Below are 19,681 nucleotides of genomic sequence, written 5' to 3'. Positions count from 1 at the left end.
TGGGACATGGAACTAAAAAGTCAATACACGTCAAATAAATTGTCTGAAAGATGGTTTCTGTCATTTTAGGTAGTTCCTATTACACTGATGTATATTAAGGTGTAAGCTTCCCCAGTAAGTTTGTTTTTGATTAGTTGAAATGTCATGATTGTATCAAGAGTTCGTTACCATGGCTCCATCCACCGATCGCTACTGCACAGACTCCGGCTCCATATGTGCAAAATGTTGGCGTTTGCATACGGGATATATTAGACTTCATTTCTGGATAGTGGGACGAATTTGAGACGCGGCGTCGATATTTGTTGGTCATAAATTTCACTTCAAACAGAAAGGTCAACCTGCTGGTGGCACTGGAGGAAAGGTCAGATGATCAGCATAGTCCGTCGCATACCTGGTCACATTTATTACCCTGGGGAACATGAGAATCGTTACTAAATATTATGAGAATCCATTCAATAATTGATGGAGCCTACATTGGAGCTATGCTTATGGCACGGCTTAAAACACAACCACAAATATACACAAACACTGGTTCCATTGTGGTACACAAGAAAAACACTCCTCAGAACTTTGTAGGATTGATTTAGATTTTAATGGGTATTATACAAGTTTTTCGAAGGAAAAACAAAAACATTGTAAGAGGCAAGTGAAACCTCACTTCCAAACCAAAACTACAACAGTATCAGCTAACAAAATGGATATTGCTATTACACTGTACCCAACAAATACTGAGCGAGGGCATCATAATGATAAGACATAAAAGTGTTTCTTGTCTATATATATATTTATATATATACGAGAGCACCTAAAGTTGAAACCACGAAAAGGTGTCGCTTCTAATCTATTTGAAGGGAGGTTGGAGGTGCAGAGAATTCAAATCCATTATTTAGTTTTTGGTCTGTGGTGTCATATATACTCTATAATTCATCAAATAATAAAGATTCTTCTCAAATAAACAAAATCAAGGGAGAAATTATAATCTGTTTCAAATCTACAAACTCTACTGATAGGTCAAGTTCGTGACTATATTTATGGTTTACCACCCATTCTGGTAAATGCCCTGTGATTGCAATGATATTCAGGGATACGACATTGAAATTGCAAATCCAAATATAGTCTCTTTTTGGTTTCAAGTAAGAGCAAGAAATAATATTCATAATCAGTTTAAGTCTGGAGCAAGCAAACATACCAACAAATATCTTATTTACAATATCATTGTATGTACATCAGAGGATACTGAGGGAAAGTATGCTTAAATTCCAAGTTCATGTTAACTTGTGATTTAAAAAAAAGTAACAGGGAGTACAATGCACAATGCAAGGTTCTTTTCTTTAAAAAGTGCAATTCCTTTTCTTAAAGTAAAAAAATATATATCCATATTTTGTATATATGTAGAAATGTTGTTCATATAAACAGCATTTGTTGATTTAAGAGCCTAAAACCAGTGACTAAAAATGAATGCTTTCTGTTAATAGGCAGCAAATTATTATAGAATATAAATTATTTTACAATACTCAATAGAAAATCAGAAGTACCGCATTTCAACAAATACAGGCAGCCGTCGAAGTTTTTTTTTTTCTTTTAGAAGGGCATCTGTAGACTTATCTGCACTAATGTGGGCAAGAATTTTAACTATTTATCACATGATTTGGTTGCAAAAAACATTACTGGAAAAAAACAATGTTCAAACAACAAATAAAGTTGCGTCATAATATTAAAAAGTAACACTTCCATAAAATATCTAAAGCATAAAACAGTGGTGGACCTGAAGGCAGCCCACGTAACCTCCAATACTTCAGGTTTATAAAATACAAAAGGTAGACAAGCTCGTATACACGCGTACATGTTTGTATATGGATGTTTTTTTCTTGCCTGTGGAATAACAGTGCTGCGCAAGCAATATTTCTTAAAAAGTACATCCTCTACACAGTTATAAAAAGCAAGCGGATATTAAAAGTAAATAGTGGTAAACTGGTGTCTCTTGTTTCCAGTGGTCTGCAATGACACCTTTGAGTGTACCAATATTCTGTGGCACTGAGAGTTTCGTCATCTGCTCATGTTTCACCAGGCGCAACTTGTTCCTTCCCTTCATATTCAAGTAGTGTTATGTGGCTATATTTGCACATCGTAGAATAGCTTATACCAAAATAGAGTCCGTGGACAGCGTCAGGGGTCTGACGTCACTGGAGAGATGTGTTCATCGCTGAAGAAGTCTTTCTAATGCTCGACAACATGCTGAGACATCATGCTACTTTCCAGTTCATTTCATTATATTCATATATTGTCATAATAATATCATGTAGTATCATATCATATTATATATGACAGATTTTTTTTCCTCTTACAAAACTGACACCGTCGAGTCTCTTTTCAATAACAGGAGGTGCAACAAAGTCCATTAATCATACTCCTTTTGTTTTGAGTCCTTTTCTCCAGTTCTGAATGTGCAACTTTAGGATCCGTTGGTGAGTTGTGCGCTCTGTCTGTGTTTATCTGTGTTTGCGTCGTTGGGGTCTCCGGGGGGGCTGCCGTCGGCCTGCAGCGCCAGCTGGATTTGCAGGTCTTTAACAACGCTCTCCAGGCTCTGCCGAGCTTCTCGCTCCTGCTGGAGCTCCTGCCTCAGCTGCTCGCGGTCAGATTCTGCTTGCTGGAGCTGCACATGAAGCTCTTCAATCTGCACAGCACAACAGACAGCAGTTAGAGTAAACGAAACACATGTAAAGGACGTGATCAATAGTCTGTTCGTGGTCAGGCATCTTGCAGACGTCTCACCTGAGTAGAGTACTTGACCCGGAGACGCTCTGCCTCACAGCCTTTGTCACAAACTCGCAGCTGCCTCTCCCTCTCCAGCTCTCCCTTCAGCCGCTCACACGACTCCTCTGCATCCCTCATCTTCCTCTCCCAATCCACACGAAGGCGTTCGATCTCCTTTCGCAGGTTGCGCTTGGCTTCAATGGCCTCACGAAGGCGTCCTTTCTTAGCCACCCTCACAAACTCTAATTCCTGTGAAAAACATCAGAATAAGTTCATGTTTGAGACACTGATATTCATGAGCAGATCACTGTTGCGCCGCAGTGTAGTACTTCACAAGAACAGGGCTGCGTTACCTGCTGTAGGCTGCGTTTAGCTTGTACAGCAACTGCCAGTTTTTCCTCCTGCTTCACTCTCATCTTGACAATCTCCTGCAGCAGCTTCTCACGAGCTTCTTTGCTGTCCAGGCCTGCGTACAGCATCTGTCTCAGGGAGTCCATATCTGGGCAAACGGGCCCTGACAGCCAGACAGGTCCCTCCTGAGCTCGAGTGACACTCTGCGGGGTGAGAGTCTGAGACATGCTGGTGCAGGCTGACGGAGGAGAAGCCAGGGAGGAGGGTGGCTCTGGACCTAGGGGAGGGAGAGAAAGAGATTTTATATTAGAAAAGACAAATGTGTAAGAATGTTGTGATATTTCTCAAAGAAGTAGGCAAGATGTAAATGTGCGCTTTTCTTGTTCTTATTTTCAGCTAAATGTTTCAACCATTTATCCATATATTTACCTCTCTACTGTATTTATAAATCATTTCAAGCTCTGCCCAATTTCACAATAGTTTCCACAACACTTGATTCATGTGTATGGATATATCTATATTTTATTTCATCACATTTGTATTTATTTCAAATGAGTTCTGCTACTCTGCCTTTACACCCCATTTTTTAAGCTACATAACAGCAAAAATCTAAAATTCTATTTTCCCTTGCACTTCTTCCATTCGACACCTGGTGGAGTAGTTGCACAGGAGTCACCCTAGACCAGCTCTGCCATGGCTCATTTCCAGTGGGGATCATGTGTGATAAAAGTTGTAACTGTAAAATATGTGTGTTATATAGGCTGACTCCTGTGAGGGATAAATTCTTTCAGTTTTATTCCATGCGATGGGTGGTACTCACGATCATCGCAGTCGTCCACATCAATCTCTCCATCGGTGTCCATGCTGTCAGCTTGTTTGCTGGGACTGGAAGGGGCCGGTTTTGCTGCAGGCTGTACGTCTCCATTATGCAGCTCCTGTGGCGGCCTGGAAATGGCTGTCAGTCCCCTGCCAGGAGCGAGGCTCTCCCTGGGATGGACCAGGGGAGCGGGTGTCAGATTAGGATCCGTCAAAGCCTCCTGATTCTTAGAGTAGGACCTATGGAGGCAGTGGAGGTAAATTTAAAACATTTCACTCTACTGAGTTCAGATGTTATGTCTGTAAAAGTGAAACTGTTACAGCTCTCGGATGACTCACCTCTCCACCTCACTCTGAGAGGCTGGTTTCTCTTTCTCTGCAGCTTTAGGAGACCAGGGGCGGAAAGCAGAGGGCCTCTGTTTCAGTTGGACTTGTTTCAGATCCTGGAATAACAAATGAAACAACAAGCTCGGATCAACCCACAATAAACTACCTCTGGAACGTTATATTAGCTGTGATGAACACACTCTTCATTTAACAAGGCTGAAACACGAGAGGTCACATTTAGATGAGTCCACGATGATTCACCTTGTGTGCAGACTTGGCCAGTGACTGTAACCAGTCAGGTTTCCTGTCTTTTTCGGCTGACGGAGATTGCAATTTGTCGAATTTGGACCTCTTGGCTGCGACGGGGCTGGGAGACTGTGGGAAGAGGAGAGAGAGAATAGATGGTTAATCATCATCATCATCCTCTGCAGAGATAAAGTGCAGATATTACATCACGGAGCACTGTGGAGATTTCAAGAGCCCACAACTTCTAAAAATGATCCTGTGTGACTGTAAATGGTATCATTCATAAGCAACGCGTGGACTTGTCAGAACATGTGTCCAAAAATGATTTTCTTTTGTTTTTCAACTCAGTCTTATTTAATATTTGCAGGACAAGAGCAGAGAGTCACAGTGAGGTGGAAAACAGAAGAAAAAGAAAACAGTGGAGAAGTCACAGGGAGGGAAGGAGGATAGAAGATGTGTCTGTGTAAGCGTTCAGTCTCTGAGCTTGGCAAGTCCCTGTGTATGTGTGAGTGTGTGTGTGTGTGTGTGTGTGTGTGTGCGTGCGCGCAGGGCTTTGAGCTGAGCAGACACTCAAGCTGGTCTGGCTGGCAGCCAGTAGGGCTACATTGCTCCCTGCCAGGCAGAAGAGGCGCCGTCAGGTGGAGCAGATCGACTCCCAGAACCACAGAAATATTGCGATATTGAAGCAGACGGAGGTAGACAGAGATGGAGACGAATTAAAGTAATTGCAATCCGATCTGACAGACAATCGCGTTGCAGTGTTCAGAGAGGGATGCATGTTAATGCAGGGCTGCAGATGCATGAGGCAGACTGTACTTTAGGGAGGGACACATCTGCCTCAAAATACTGAATCTCAGGAGCTTCTTTCTCGTATATTTTACATTGTCTGTGTGTGTGAGAGACAAGCTCCAGGGTCATGTGTTGAGATAGCAAACCTCCTCAGCCCTCAGGTCTGCACTTGTCAGACAGAGGATATGTTTACCTAGGCAGGCGCAGAGGCCAGCGCAGACCTGCCTGCCTCGCTCTTACTCACTACTATGACATTCTGCCTTCAGGAGAGGCAAACACTCCCATCCCCTCGTCTGCATGTGCGATTCAAGACAAATGATTACTCTGTGTACCTTTGAAATCCTCAATGGAAACACTCCTGCAGGGTTGCATGTAGTTGTGAAAGCTTAATCGTTGCGTACAGTAATCACCTCAAGATGGAAATGACAAACCTCATTTGGCATTAAGCGAGAAGCCTGGTCGGTAATGAATCATGTCTCACAGCTTTTTTTTTTACACAAATCCAGATGCTGTGTGAATGTGTGTGTGTGTGTGCATGTAGCAATGAGTGGGTGTCGTGTGGGTAGGCGAGGGGGCTGTGGGTGTAGACATATGTGTATCTGGTACAGTGTGTTAGTCAGGTCTGGCACCACAGATCTGAAACTACAGAAACTGAGGTCGGCCGCAGTTCTGAAAAAAGTGTATTTCAATAGTCAACTGTTTAAAGAGCTTTATTAATGACAGCAGGAGCTTTAATGCTAATGATGACGAAGTGTTTAGGTAATTTATCAAGCAAAATAATAGTTATTCTCTGGTTTGATGTTTTAAAGATTTAAAATTAAGTTTTAACAGTTTTAATTATTATATGTGGAATATTCTGCAGGTTTTTGAAACGTTAATGAAACAGAACAAATCATCTGATGGGAAATAGTGAAGTTTAAAAAAAACTATTTTCTGGCATTTTATGGACTAAACCATAAATCGAGTGCTGGCCCCCCACAGATTACTGCAAAAAAATATTCCTTTAACTGCGGAATACTTTGCCCCCCCCCTTTCTTTCAATGCCATCTTAACACCTATCCATGTCTTTAAGCTGCAGAGCTGGCTATAATAGTTACAATATATATCTTATTAGTTTTGTTGTTTTTTTTATTAATAATTATTAATTTCCATGTCTTTATTTATGCTTTTCACAAAAAAACAGCTGCCAGCTGAAAATAAAAAAATAATGCTATGGGGCCGGGGGCTTGAACCAAAACAGGAAAACCAGAGGTAAACTCTGCTATAAAGCTTCATAAAGAGAAGAAGAGCTGCAGATTCAGCCTCTTTCACTATGTCAGGATGTTTCCACATTATCACTTTATACATTATAATAATAAAAGGAAAAAAAATTGATTATATGCCAACATTTGACCGGCACTCCCTAGCAGAGGAGATATTGCATCTCGATGGGACCTTCCTGGTGAAATCAAGAACACGTAACTAAATAAATCAGATTGATCATGTTTGATTTGATAATCAGATCAATCAATTGCTATGAATAATAATAAATTGCACCGCTATATTGAAGAATTAAAAGTGCTGTTGAGCTGCAGGCTGAGTAGCTTCAGGTGTAAGTGCTGTGTTTGTCTGGACGCTCCCCTCACATCTCCCTGACTCACAAATGTCTCTACCTGTCTAACCAGTCACCACATAACACACACCCATTTATGCACAGCACAACTACTGTTTGCTTTAGCTACTGTCTCCTAACCCCAGACCTCCCGCTGACGGCGTGTGCGGCTCAGCATCCGTGACTCGACCCCTCACCTGCCTGACTCAAGGCCAGTGGTTTCCTTAGAAACTGCTGCTCTGGTGTAATCAGACTCTGTAATTACTGACGTGACTGTTGTTTTCCCGACAAAGGATGTCGGTCCGTCTGCTGCTATTTCTACGCTGAGGTTTGCAGCTCCAGGAAGGCTACGAGTGCTAGACATAATAGAGTCAGAAAACAGACACTCCCAGACACCACAAGGGACCTGCTGGCTAAATCTGACACTGACCTCACAGGAGAGCAGCCGCACGGGCTTTACTCACCACCACATCATAGACATAGCATGGCCACAGAGTCATAACACCCTCCTCACACATTCTACTGCCGAGCAGGTCCCATTGAGCCAGATGATAGGACAAACCCCCCCTCCCCCCCTCACTCTCTGCGAGTGTCTCTCCCTCTCCCCCTGGTAAGAGAGGGAGGCTTCGTCGGAGGAGTTTGCTTTGGCTGCGTCCCCTGTGGGAACTGAGTCTTGAGTGGGAGGGGGGTGGGCCAGGGGAGCGGGACCACAGAGGAAGCACTGAGCTGAAGGAATGTATACTTGAAGGCCAAGTACAGCCTCCCCTTTAAGACTCCATTCAAGCATTGCCCTTTTCATCTCGCTATTGTATGATATTTCTTTGAGGCCCTGTAATGAGGGAGCGTTTCAAAGCAAACCTGTAGGCTAAATACTGTCTAATAGCGGCCGGGCAAGAGTAGACCTGCTTTATTTTTTAATTAGTGCAACATAATGGCATGGTAATACCAGGATAAGCCCCAGCTATTTTCATGCTGGCATGGCAGATATTCACAGAGACACACACGGCACATGGGAAACATATCAATATCTATTCCAAGAGCGCGGCGTTTGACCTGCTTGAAGAATAATGTGTCGATATATTTCTAACTGGAGCGTGATGAGGACTGAACTGTTATTTCCCTGGAACATGGAGCAAATGAACGATATTTGATCATTGATCAGTGATTATACCAGGACTCACTCTGCAGAGATTAGTTAACAAATGGTTGGTGAGAAAAAAATGTCTTATCACTAACTTCTGACCGGTTTAATGAGCCCAGGTTTTGATATAACTGTCTCTGACGTGTAAACTGTGAACGCTGTTGATAGGGACTCTTTTTTCAGTGACCGCGTTTGCCGCTGCCGCCAGACACAGATAAGCAGGAGCCTGGGTAGAAGACGTAGAAGGTTGAAGAGGAGGAAGTGTGGGAAAGTGGATAGATGTGCAGGGGAAGAGGAGGCTGATTGAAAAGCGATGAAGGATCAGAGGCTGACCAGGTATCAGACTTGACAGGTGGTAAGTTGTGTGGTTAGGGTGAGGCCCTTATTCCTCCTAGGTAAAGTAAAGTTTAGGAATTGTGCTGTTTTTCTTTTACAGATCTGCCAAGGAGGTTCTTTTTCCTGCTGTGCTTTTTGTGCAGTTTGCAGGATTACGTAAAAACTACCGAACGGATTACCACAAAACTTGGTGGAAGGATTCTGTGTGGATCAGGAAAGAGCCCATTACATGTTGGTGCTTTCTTAAACATTTCGAAAAAAAGCGTTCATATCAACATTTTCATTGAATTCATGGATCTTGATGAGAAAATTCCGGCATGTTGAAGAGTTTGATATTTATGCGCATGTACAAATCAGAATAAAAATCTGTATCATGTGAATTTAAATGTGGTCTCATAAGGAGACTGTTGGGCCTTGGTGGAGATGTAGTTTGTCTTTATTTTTAGTTTATCACCGGATGATCTAGAATCTCTCTAATCTCTCTGTCACTGCAGAGACTGTGCAGGTAAAATAGGTGAACAAGGTCGTTGGTTAATTACCATGCTACTTTTACCGTTCTACACATTTTCTTTCTAACCTGTCTGACCACTTTACGCTGCAGTTTCCCGCCCTGTTGGTCTTCTCTGAAATTTTAGTGCACAATACTAAAATCTCGCCAAAATAAAGAAGACAGATTTTCTTAACTAGTCAGCAAAGCTATATGTTTCTCTGTTTACACTCTTAATGCTAAGCTAAGCTGCTGCTTGCTTTAGCTTCATATTCACTGTACAAATATGAGAGCAAGTAAATGAAAATGTATATTTCCCTAAATGTCGAACTATTCTATTAATATCTTCAGCTCTGTTTATGTAATGTGGAAACGTTGGCGAGTCTTTAAATGTTTCATGTCTGTCACACAGGAAAGACAATGACGGTGAAACCTGCAGAATCTGCTGCAGTGCCAAAACAAATTAAATAAATAATAATAATAATAATAAAACCAGAGAGAAACAAAACATGGGGCAGCTCTTATCTGCTGAGACAAAAATAGTTTCCCCAGCTGAACTTCCTCGGGCAACAGTCATACAATACCAACGCATGCTGCATGACAGCATGGCATTAAGAAAAGTGCACAGCAACAAGACACAACAGTTTCAGATTACGACCTCCTTTTCCCTCCTAAACCCCTAAATGTAATCCCCAGATCGACATGTGCTTAGTGGGGCGCTGTCTCACTCAAGGGCACACCAACTGGCACGGCTCGCTCGGCCGACGGCCTTAGTTGGAAGTGAGAGAATACTAGTTTGAGTAATCTGATCCCCGCAGTTCGGTGTGGACGGTCACAGGGATGCCTTGAGCTCTCTATTCAACTCTCACCGCGCAAATCGTACGACTGTCCCTTGATTTATATAAAGCCCCGTGGTCACCTCGTAACAGCTGGGGGAAAATTATTGGTGTCTGCCCAGAATACCCCTGAAACTCCATCCCTATTCCGCACAGATGCAGCACAAGCTCCCATTTCCCCTCCGTAAATCTTCGCTTAATTTATCCACGTCTCCTCCTAATATATTCTGTCTCCGCCGTGTCCAGTTTGAGGATATACTGTTTGTGTAGCTGAACTGAGCCACGACAGTGTGGACATTCAAAGAGAGCTGCGGGGCCTGGCATAAGGTTGGCATTACAGCAAAGCTTATTGGATTGTCCTAATTGTCTTTAGGATTGAGACTTAATGAGGTCTGAGGTGGACGCAGGATGAGCTGCTGTTCCTAAAGGTAGAAAATAACCCATCAGGTCCACACGGCTTGACACTTATAGCTGCGAGGCAGGAGAGCGGAGCATTAAAGCAGTGCTCTCCAGTTGTCAACCATTCACAGAGTGAGACGTGTGTGGAAATGTATTGATCTCCTGACCTCAGTGGAACCAGTTGGGGTCATTTCTACACAACTATATTAACATATGTTGGTCTGACTTCATGTTGTCATTCGGTTCCTCCATATCGTACAATTACAGTATGGAGAAACATGGATCTCCGCTCAGATTTATTTTTGGTGGAGTATTTCCTTATCAGGGACCCAAGGATACGTACAAGGAATGAATGTAGTTCCAATAATCACTCTCCTTTTAGCTCTGTTATGGTCTCTACCACTCAATATTCCTCTATAACTGTTCTACTATATTGTTGTTAACTTTGTCTTTCTGCTGTTTGGTGCTAAGCAAATACTGTCAGTGTACTTTTAGAGCTTTTTTTGAAAACCTTAAGGTTGTGGAACCATTTCATGGAACTGAAAACTGTTATAAAGCTCCATAGAGACTGGTAATGACTATCGTTGGTTTCATCATAATAATCCACATCTTTCACATTGAATTAACAATTAGATGCACGGTTGATATTTAAAACAGCAAAAACATACTTCCAATAAGTAATTCTTGGAAAAATGAAAAAAAAAAAAAATACAAATAAAATAGATAAAAAGTAATGTTTTACACTGACTTATAATACACACCCTGATTTGGTATTTTATTACAGTATTCATGTTAAATAATTGCTTTTAACAGATTGTGGCCTGGGGCTCATATAGAGACAAGACTAATTTGTTAAAATATAATCTATTTTTGCTTTGAAGACATAATGCGCATGATTCACTTCATTCAGTACAATCATACATGTCATCCAAAGTGAATGAAACTATTAAGACACAATAAAGTAATCTGTTGCTGACACGTTTCATTTGTAGTTTCATGCAAAAACTTGCCCCTGACTCAAGTTGAACTGCCTGCATGTGCATGAAAAGATCACCTCGTTGGCGAGAGCAAACAAAACGGAAGATTATTGTACAACCGTGCGGCGGGAAACGAATTCCAATTCAGGTCCAAACATGGCAGCCATAACAACAGCAAGACATGCCCGGCCGCCCGCAGCCTGCCTGCCTCTCATACAGTGTGTTGATAGTGGAGTCCAAAGCACTCCTTTCCCCTCAGAGGATGACCTCACGGTAAAAAAGGGCTCATAAGTTATTTCAGCAGACATGGAAACCCTAAACTAAAAGACATGAGCGAGACAAGAAACAGATGTCACTGCAGATTACACATTATTAGCATGAGCATGTTTGGTATGGTTGTGAGACAAAGTAATCTTAGGAAATGAAACATGCTCTGTGACTGGTGTATTTATAGATGCACATAGCGCCAAATTCAGCAGATAGTTGTCTGAGCCCCCTGCTGCACTATTGGAGTAAGAGAATTAAACATTACATTGCAGGATCTGACGGAAGACAAAAGGCTGTGGAACACACACACAACACACACGCACACAATGTCTTTATGCTTCTGTTCACATTTAGCACACTTATAATGTAGGAGCAGCTGCAGTGCTAACCAGGAGGCCGGAGGGGATGAAGGTTAACAAGAAAGATAGAAAAAAGAGAGAGAGAGAGAGAGAGAGAGAGAGAGAGAGAGAGAGAGAGAGAGAGAGAGAGAGGTTACATATTTATAGGATTTCATTTAGTGCTCATGAAGGGCTAACATTAATTTTAAATACTCGAAACACATTCACGCAACTTTCAAGAACATCATAAATAAATAAAAAGAAATCGTCTGAGATATTGTGAGGAAATTCATTTTATAAGCCAATTACCTCTCTGATTTTTGTTGCGAGTAAGAGTAACGTGACTTGTTTTTGGCTTGAAGCCAAACAAATGAAATATTTAGTTATGTAAATGCTGCTGATATTTCGGTTTTTCTCGTCTCTTTCTCATCTCCTATTCACCGGCATGTATTGATCGAAGAATGAGCCGTGACCAGGTGGTTTCGGCTGCAACGCCACTGGAATACACGGCCGTAATTCAGATTGTCTACGTGCCCTTGAGCTGAATTAAGGGACGAGCTCTGAGAAGGTCTTTTTCAGAGCCTCTAAAATGGTTCCCAGACCAGGCATGTTCGAGAATACTCCCCACACCTAAAATAGAGAAAGTGTTGTTCCAAAATTACAAACCAATCAGCGATTTAAAAAACTCTATCACGTATCGTACAGCGGTCACTGCAGAACGTTTGACGGCGTTTCTGTGGCTGTATCCTGACTTTCATACTTGTGTGCGTGCCTTCACAGAACTTGATCTCTGTTGTGCAGCAGTGCCAACGCCATCTTTGCCATGCAAGCTTAATCCCTAGGCATTACACTGACCCTCATCTGAGTCTCTGCTGGTAATGCATTTGGGTATTTTTTTTTTTTAAAGGTCTATAACTCACCTTCATTTAGTATGATAACTTTCAATGTAATTATAATTCACATGGGCTTTTTAAGACGATACTCAAGGTTTTAAAAAGGCTTCTGTATGATTCCGAACGTGTAAATTAGAATTTACACCTCTCGATTGAACACAGTAGCTCTTGCACCCAACAGCAGTGACAGCTCATTTGTTGTCATAAATAATCAAGATGTGATTTCTAGGACACACAACAAAGATATTTGTAATTTTGGCATAATTTGAACAATAATTCTGGGTAAGTACAGAAGGGTTTTGAAATAAATGGGCGTATTTCACAACAATAAGAAATATCTAGGTTGAGGTCTTTTCCCTTTTTCCAAGAAGTGGAGCGAACTAAAGGTTCACGATAGAGGAATTGCAAAATGTTTAAGCCTCTTAATAGAGTTCTTTTAAATGGAATTCCAGTGATTTAGTATTGGACATTCATCAAGGATAGGAGGACTTCCTCAGGTCAAATTAAAAGATGAATGGTTGACATGGAAGCAGCAGCGGCTGAAATGTCCTGACTTTTACTCCCCAAACTTCGAAAACGCTAGATCCTATACATTTCCCATGATGCAACGCAGTAGCATGCTTTGTCTCGCCCATTATGTGTGTAAATGCCCTGATTTTTGTAATTTAATGGGCCATAATGAGATTATGTTTAATGTCTCATCATGAAGCCTTTCTAGAGACCATTAGGACGTTACACGGATTTCAGAAACTGAAAAGTATCTTCAAGCAAAATGACCTTTATTTGGTAGAGTGGTTCGTAATAAAATAGTTCAAGTAATAAACGAATACAAGATTGAGGAGTGTTGAAAATCTGTGGGTTTGTATTTGCAGAGGAATAAAACAGACGACTGAAAATCGGTGGTTTCTTACTGATGAATACAAAAAGAAAAGCTCTGTCCCTTCCCAGACAGTCCGACGTGTTACCAAGCCTTTCTCTCATCAGTGGACTGATGTCGCCAGGCTGAAAACCTTGGTTTGTCACTGATAAGCACATCCCCGCCCGTACGCAGGGAAGTGTGTGCTGCCATTCTCGCCGAAAGCACGCTACCCCTCTGCTCTATAACAAGACAGTAAGTCCAATGTCTGACTGGCTGAGTTTTAATCCCGCAGATTAATACTAATGCCACGGGAAAGAAGGCGGAAAGACGATTAAAATGTCACTGGATAACCTCTCCACAACCCAAACAGTAACAGCTCCAAATACACAGACCATTATATCACCCGCAGTACCTGGTACTGGATGACTCCTCTGCGTCTCCCTCGCAGGGCAGAGAGACGGTGAAGGAGTCAGGGCAGGAGGAGGCCTGGACTCAGGGAGGGGAGGGAGAGCAACTCGCACGCAGACTGTTTGGTTGCAACAGGACAGGATCACTGGGTCTAGACCTCCAGTGTCCGAGAGATTGACGGGCCAGATGGACGGTCAGAGCTCCATGTTAACTACTAAGTACAGGCGGATAAAACTGTTCACCATTGTCCCTAATGACTCCTGAGCAACAATTTATATGTAATGTTTTTAAATCAGTAAAAAAAAAAAAAAAAACTCTTGTGATATTTGACCTCTTTCCTGCTCTTAGTTAAAATGAATAACGTGAAATAAAATTCCTGCTTGTTGATGAGGAAATGTTTGATCCTCACAGGGGGTTTGTCTCGTCGCCATCTCGCAATTAATTACTATTCTCATCATCTATTTATCTGCCAATTATTTTCTCAATAAATCAATTGATGGATTGGTCAATTCAATTGAGCCTTCTCTCTATTTCCAGTGTATGATAATATATTGCTTATGAGTTTCATTAGACATCATAATTCAAATGTAATCACAGAAATGTTAATAATCAACACAGTAACACAGCTAATTTAAGCCATAAACAAATCAGCATGATACCAATGACGTTTGGAGTATTTTTTTTTTGGTAAAGCAGCTCACGGGTCAGCTGAGCTGTGGTCTGTGCCACCGTGCCTTCATGGTAAGCTGAGCCCCATGACCACGTGCCCCCCCGAGCAGCCAGTGGAGACGAGGGCAGGTGGCAGGTTTATTTGGAAAGATGAAAATGGGATAAATACCAGAGGTTAAGAGGTGTGAGGGGATGGGACGGGAGCAGAGGGGGGAATTTAGGGGAGGAGGCCATAAAAGCTGTGAGAGGGTGAGGTGAAGTTAGGGTCACTGCTCACAGGGTCCCATGTGATGTCATTTCACCAATGCCGTCCCGAGAAACCGCTCGGGAGCTAATTGGTTGAACCGAGGTGATAAATCCTGCTGAAATTTATAGATCCCGCTCCGATAGCATTCTGCTGAAATGCTGCCTTCATGGTCTCCAGGTTAGGAGACCCAATCTGCAGCGCTGTTGTTTGTCTGACCACTCAAACAATGACATACTATTAAGTGCTGTGGATTGACGGCGTCGGAAGAATTAGCTTTGAACTTCGAATTTAGCTCGTAACCTTGAGAGAGAGGATCACACCTTTTTTTGTACGTCGCCATTAAATATTAGGTATTTTTCTCACACATAAAAGCATCCACCAGAGAGCTGCACTATTTGAAAAGCGCAAATGGGCCAATTCAGATAGGCAGGAAACATTGAGAGTAAAAGGCTCAGAATAAAGAGCAGTGAGGAGCCTTGACGTGACTGAAAGGAGAAAAAAATGAAGAAAGCCAGTGGGTTTTTAAGTGTTCAACCAATTAACTGTCGACACATTTTCTAAACTACACTGGGAGTTGTCTCCTCTGAAATCGTTCGCCTCTCTCTGGCAGAGTGACGGTCGGACTCAAACGTACGGGGGCCTCACAGCTCAAGTATGTGTATACAGTAATATCTGACAGAGATCAAATAGCATTTCACTTGTTTCCACTTGTTCGAGGAATTGTCTGTAAGGGAAATAGGGGATAAAACACCCACAACATCCGTTCCTAAGATCACACATTCCATCCTTAAACACTGGTTTTGTTTCCCTCCTCCGTTAGGAAAACATATCTGCTTACAGAAGTAATTAGGTGAGAGGGCTCGAGACTCACAGCTTCCATAAAATGAATACGAGCGCTCTAAAATGGCGAGCTGAAACGGGCGGGGGGTGGACTGCAGCACCTCATGAATTCTGCAATTTGCCGTCTGTTTCTTGACTCTGAAATTTTCTTGGAAATGTCTTTTCCTGGATGATTTTATTGCACAAGAGCCTGTGTTTTTCTCCATGGCAACCACATAACAGTAGAGCCCAACTAAGCTCTGACTCAACAAACAGAACTCCACAAAATACCCATTGCAACGCCAGGGTTTTCCCCCCTCGCCCAGCTTTCCTGCAAACGCTGCCCGAGAATGGCCTTAAAACACAGGCCGAATTATCACATTGACCGTGAATGAAGACGCATGCAGGGATTAATCAGGGCACATGCTGCATGTGACATGCTACGGAAGATATGTGCGAGGGAAACAGCCATGCTCCCCCCCCCCGCTGAGCCTCAGGTGCTGCATGCATTCAGGCTTTTCGTGAGCCAGAACCACGACACGTTGAGTACAGTAGGACAGGCGGCAGCTGGGTACTGTTAACCTGACGGAGCCTTGCTTAAAGCAACAGCAGGTTCAGAACAAATACACCGGACGGAGCGTTACGTAAAAGTCTGTCACTCTCTTGGTGGGCTGAGCTGGAAGGACGCAGGCGCTTTGTGGCTCTAATGTAGCCACTAAAGGGGAAGGCAGGCCAGGGATTAGTGTTGCAGGCAGGCACAGGCCTGAGAACAGGGCATCATGTGTACAACTATGAAACGTCCATGGCTTTTACCCACAAAGCAATTCTCTAGGCCGGACACTGACAACATAACCTACAAGAAAGTAATTACACAGAGTGTTGCCAAAAATGCAAACTAGCTTGTTCTAAAAATACGATTAAAACTCTTTATTTCTACTCTGATGTTTTCAGAAGGCAAATTTTTTTTAATTCAAGGCTACCGCTCACTGTAAAGACAAAGTTACTGGAAGGAGACTGAAAGAGTCGTTGACGTCCTCCCACCACCTGTCCTTGAATCATACTCATCACCTAGCACGCCAGCAGAGGATTTAGTTCACCGCTTTCTCATTGGTGAACCGTCAACCTTCTTGTCTTGACTAGTTAAGGCCATTCCTAAGAAAACAGGACATGTCTGCGAAACTGTAACTTAAGACGGCAGCGAGCTCGGCTGCAGTTTCAGCTGCTGTCGAGCAGCTGTACGGCCGTTAGCATGTGTGGCTCATGCTCTCGGCCTTTCAAAGGCTTTCAGAGGCTTCAACCTTGCTAAAACACAGAATCAAACAAAATTATCCTTTATTTGTTGCATATAAGGTCACTGCAAAGGAGCATGGGAGGCTGCCAACTTCTCTCTTTGCCTCTCCCGCACTCCCCGTCTACCTCGTAGTGAGCACAGAGGAGTATGCCACAGGGAGGGGAGGCCCTACACAGGAACTCAATAATAACTTTCAGCAGTCTAGCCAGGAGGCTGGAAGCCCAGACTGCGGCTGTTCCCTCCTGTCTTTGTTCCTCCCTCCGCGCGGCCCCACGCTCCTCCCTTCGCCCCCCTCCTCCTGCTGGCCTGTGTCTGCTCCACAGGACTGATGCATTCTGCAGACAGGCCAGCGCTCTTAAAGAGACACAGGCCACATTTTTATCCCCTGAATCACTGCAGTGGACGGAACCACTAAAGCAAGAGAACAGTCCCTCATTTCCAGCCTCTCAATCAGGGGCCAACGCTTTACTTTCACCTTCTTTTCTTGACGCCCGCGATGCTGACAAGATGCAAAACGCGAGGGAATAAACACGCCGAAGTATGTCGAGAGGCTCTCAGTGGGTCTCTTTCACTGCGGCTACTTTTGAAGGTGCCTTTGATGCTTTCTTCAAAGTTTGTCAAGTGCAATCAATGCTCTTAGCATTATGAGTTCATTTAATCCCATTGACATGATAATTTTTGGAGACACTCCAATAAACCTAATAATATGTATATAGATTGTACTGTGGTGTTTGACTCTGGGAAGCCCAGAAAATTGAGGGGGAAAAAATCTGCCACAGTTTGAAAGTGCCCAAACTAATGTGATCAAAAGTCTTGTTCTGTCTGACCAACAGTTCAAAATGCTGCACGGGGGGGGGGGGGATAATCAAAGATTTCTGCTTGGAAAAAAAAGTAAATGATGAAAATACCCTTTGAGCGTCTAATTGTTGCAGCTCTAATAGAGACACGTAGCATCAGTTTTAATTTTGCATTCACTCCTGCTGAGTTTATTTTTCAACAATAATGAGTAAAAGGTGAGAGACACAAGATAAATCAGAACTCTCACCGTGTTACAGCAGATTTTTTTTAAATTAGAGAAGATCCCTACCTTCCCGTTTCTATGCCTCCTGTTTTATGAGTTGCACAGAGCATGAGAGACCTAACAGTGTGTGACTGAGCAGGGCCATGTTGAGCTCTATACCACAGCAAGGAAATGATTAAAAATTTAATAGAGTTGAGTGACACAGAAACCTATGAGGGCGTGCCTGCCAAACACGCTCTCATTCTTTTTGCTGTCAGCACTTTTCTTCTCTTCATACACAAAGTGTGTGAAGCGGCCGAGGGTCTGAAAATCCAGCCCCAAAACTGGCATGAGATCAAAGTCAATATCAATAATTTACACAAAAAATATATTGACTTTCACTCTTCCTTTTCAATTTAAGGGTTCATATTGCATACATCAATACAAATAATGTTGCTTCGCACGGTTGAAGTTGGTATTATAAAGCTCCGCATCCTTTGATTAGCTAAATATCTTGAAGGGGCTAAAGGGTTAACACATCTCAGCTGCAGAATAACAAAAGATGAAATCTCTATGGGAGGTACCAGTGCCAAAGTCAGCAAAGCAGCACAGTCCTCTGCAATGATAACCCCATTCTGGAAAACCTATAAGGCTGAGCATCCAGCTTCAGATGGACCAGGCAGCTCCAGCTCAGGCTCTTAAAAAAAGGGAGAAATCTTCCAGCAGAACATAACTGAGATTCTCAGGAGTGTCTTCAGCCCTGAAATCTCCATGACAATCTCACCGGGCTCAAACTCCAGTATTTTCATGGCTTAACAATGTTGTTATTCCCACTTCAGTCATACGTGCACACGAAATAAAGTCGCCACCTGACTGGATGAGGCTGTTTCTGGACAAAAAGAGATCTGCAGTCGCACACAGAAAAACTTTGGTGCAGAGGGTGACACATACCCAAGCAACACCAAGCCTTTGAATCACCAGTGTTTATGCAGCCACATAATTCTGCACCATCTGTAGGACTCAGGTCTGATTTTCTGCATAGCATAATAAGCTTGTCGGCTTGACACACACACACACACACACACACACACACACACACACACACACACACACACACACACACACACACACACACACACACACACACACACACACACACACACACACACACACACACACACACACACACACACACGCTGAGTTGCACTCTTCTGAAACACTTTTAAAAAATACAGCAAGCTAATAAAATCAAAAGGAGGATCTCTGGCCCGGAATACATCTTTATTCAGGGCAGTGATAACAGTTTCACAGTGACGTCCACTCCTTTGCCCTCGAACTCTGAACCAACCGTCACCTCCTTCACCTTACAAGGCAGAAGCAGGGTGAAAAAAAGGCAATGAACTTCTGACCTGTCATTCAGACTGTGGAGGAAGCTTTGCAGCTCGGGGGCAACCAGAGTCCACCATCCACTCTGTCTCTCTTCCCCTCAGTGTCTCACCCTGCCATCCCATAAACCCCCACTAAAAAACCTCCTGCTCCCCCTTTTATGGCTGCCAGATGGCGGGGAGGCCTCCTTGCCTCTGGACTTGCCTCTCCAGTCTAGTAAAACCAGTTGACCTCAGCAACATAAAAACTGCTATTTATGAAAAGGCTTGGAACAAAACACACAAACATCCTGCCACGGAAACAATCAAATGCCATCTCATCTCCCAAAGAGCCCTTTTACAAGATGAGAGCCGGACAGCGGAGACAGCCGTGGAAGAAGTGCACCCCTGCGCCGAGGCGGCATTGAAGTCCAGATGTAGCGCGACTACACCCAGGTACAATTTTTTCTTTCTTT

General features: G+C 43.0%; 1 protein-coding gene across 1 annotated transcript in view; it reads right to left on the bottom strand.

Annotated features, from left to right (window-relative positions):
- Nucleotides 1–573: 573 nt before the first annotated feature.
- skib (v-ski avian sarcoma viral oncogene homolog b) overlaps nucleotides 574–19,681 on the bottom strand; it is a 31,911-nt gene continuing 12,803 nt past the window's right edge. Inside the window, exons 2-7 of the mRNA XM_034584758.1 lie at nucleotides 4,510–4,623; nucleotides 4,261–4,364; nucleotides 3,926–4,161; nucleotides 3,108–3,382; nucleotides 2,773–3,003; nucleotides 574–2,674 (exon numbers count right to left, since the gene is read on the bottom strand). Of these exons, the coding sequence (XP_034440649.1) occupies nucleotides 2,453–2,674; nucleotides 2,773–3,003; nucleotides 3,108–3,382; nucleotides 3,926–4,161; nucleotides 4,261–4,364; nucleotides 4,510–4,623 (1,182 nt within the window). The 3' untranslated portion in view covers nucleotides 574–2,452. The remainder of the gene's footprint in view (nucleotides 2,675–2,772; nucleotides 3,004–3,107; nucleotides 3,383–3,925; nucleotides 4,162–4,260; nucleotides 4,365–4,509; nucleotides 4,624–19,681) is intronic.

Source organism: Hippoglossus hippoglossus, chromosome 5, assembly GCF_009819705.1.
Source record: "Hippoglossus hippoglossus isolate fHipHip1 chromosome 5, fHipHip1.pri, whole genome shotgun sequence".
Taxonomy (NCBI): Eukaryota; Metazoa; Chordata; class Actinopteri; order Pleuronectiformes; family Pleuronectidae; genus Hippoglossus; species Hippoglossus hippoglossus.
The sequence above is the reverse complement of the archived record's forward strand: the minus strand, read 5'-3'. Positions and strand labels throughout refer to the sequence as shown.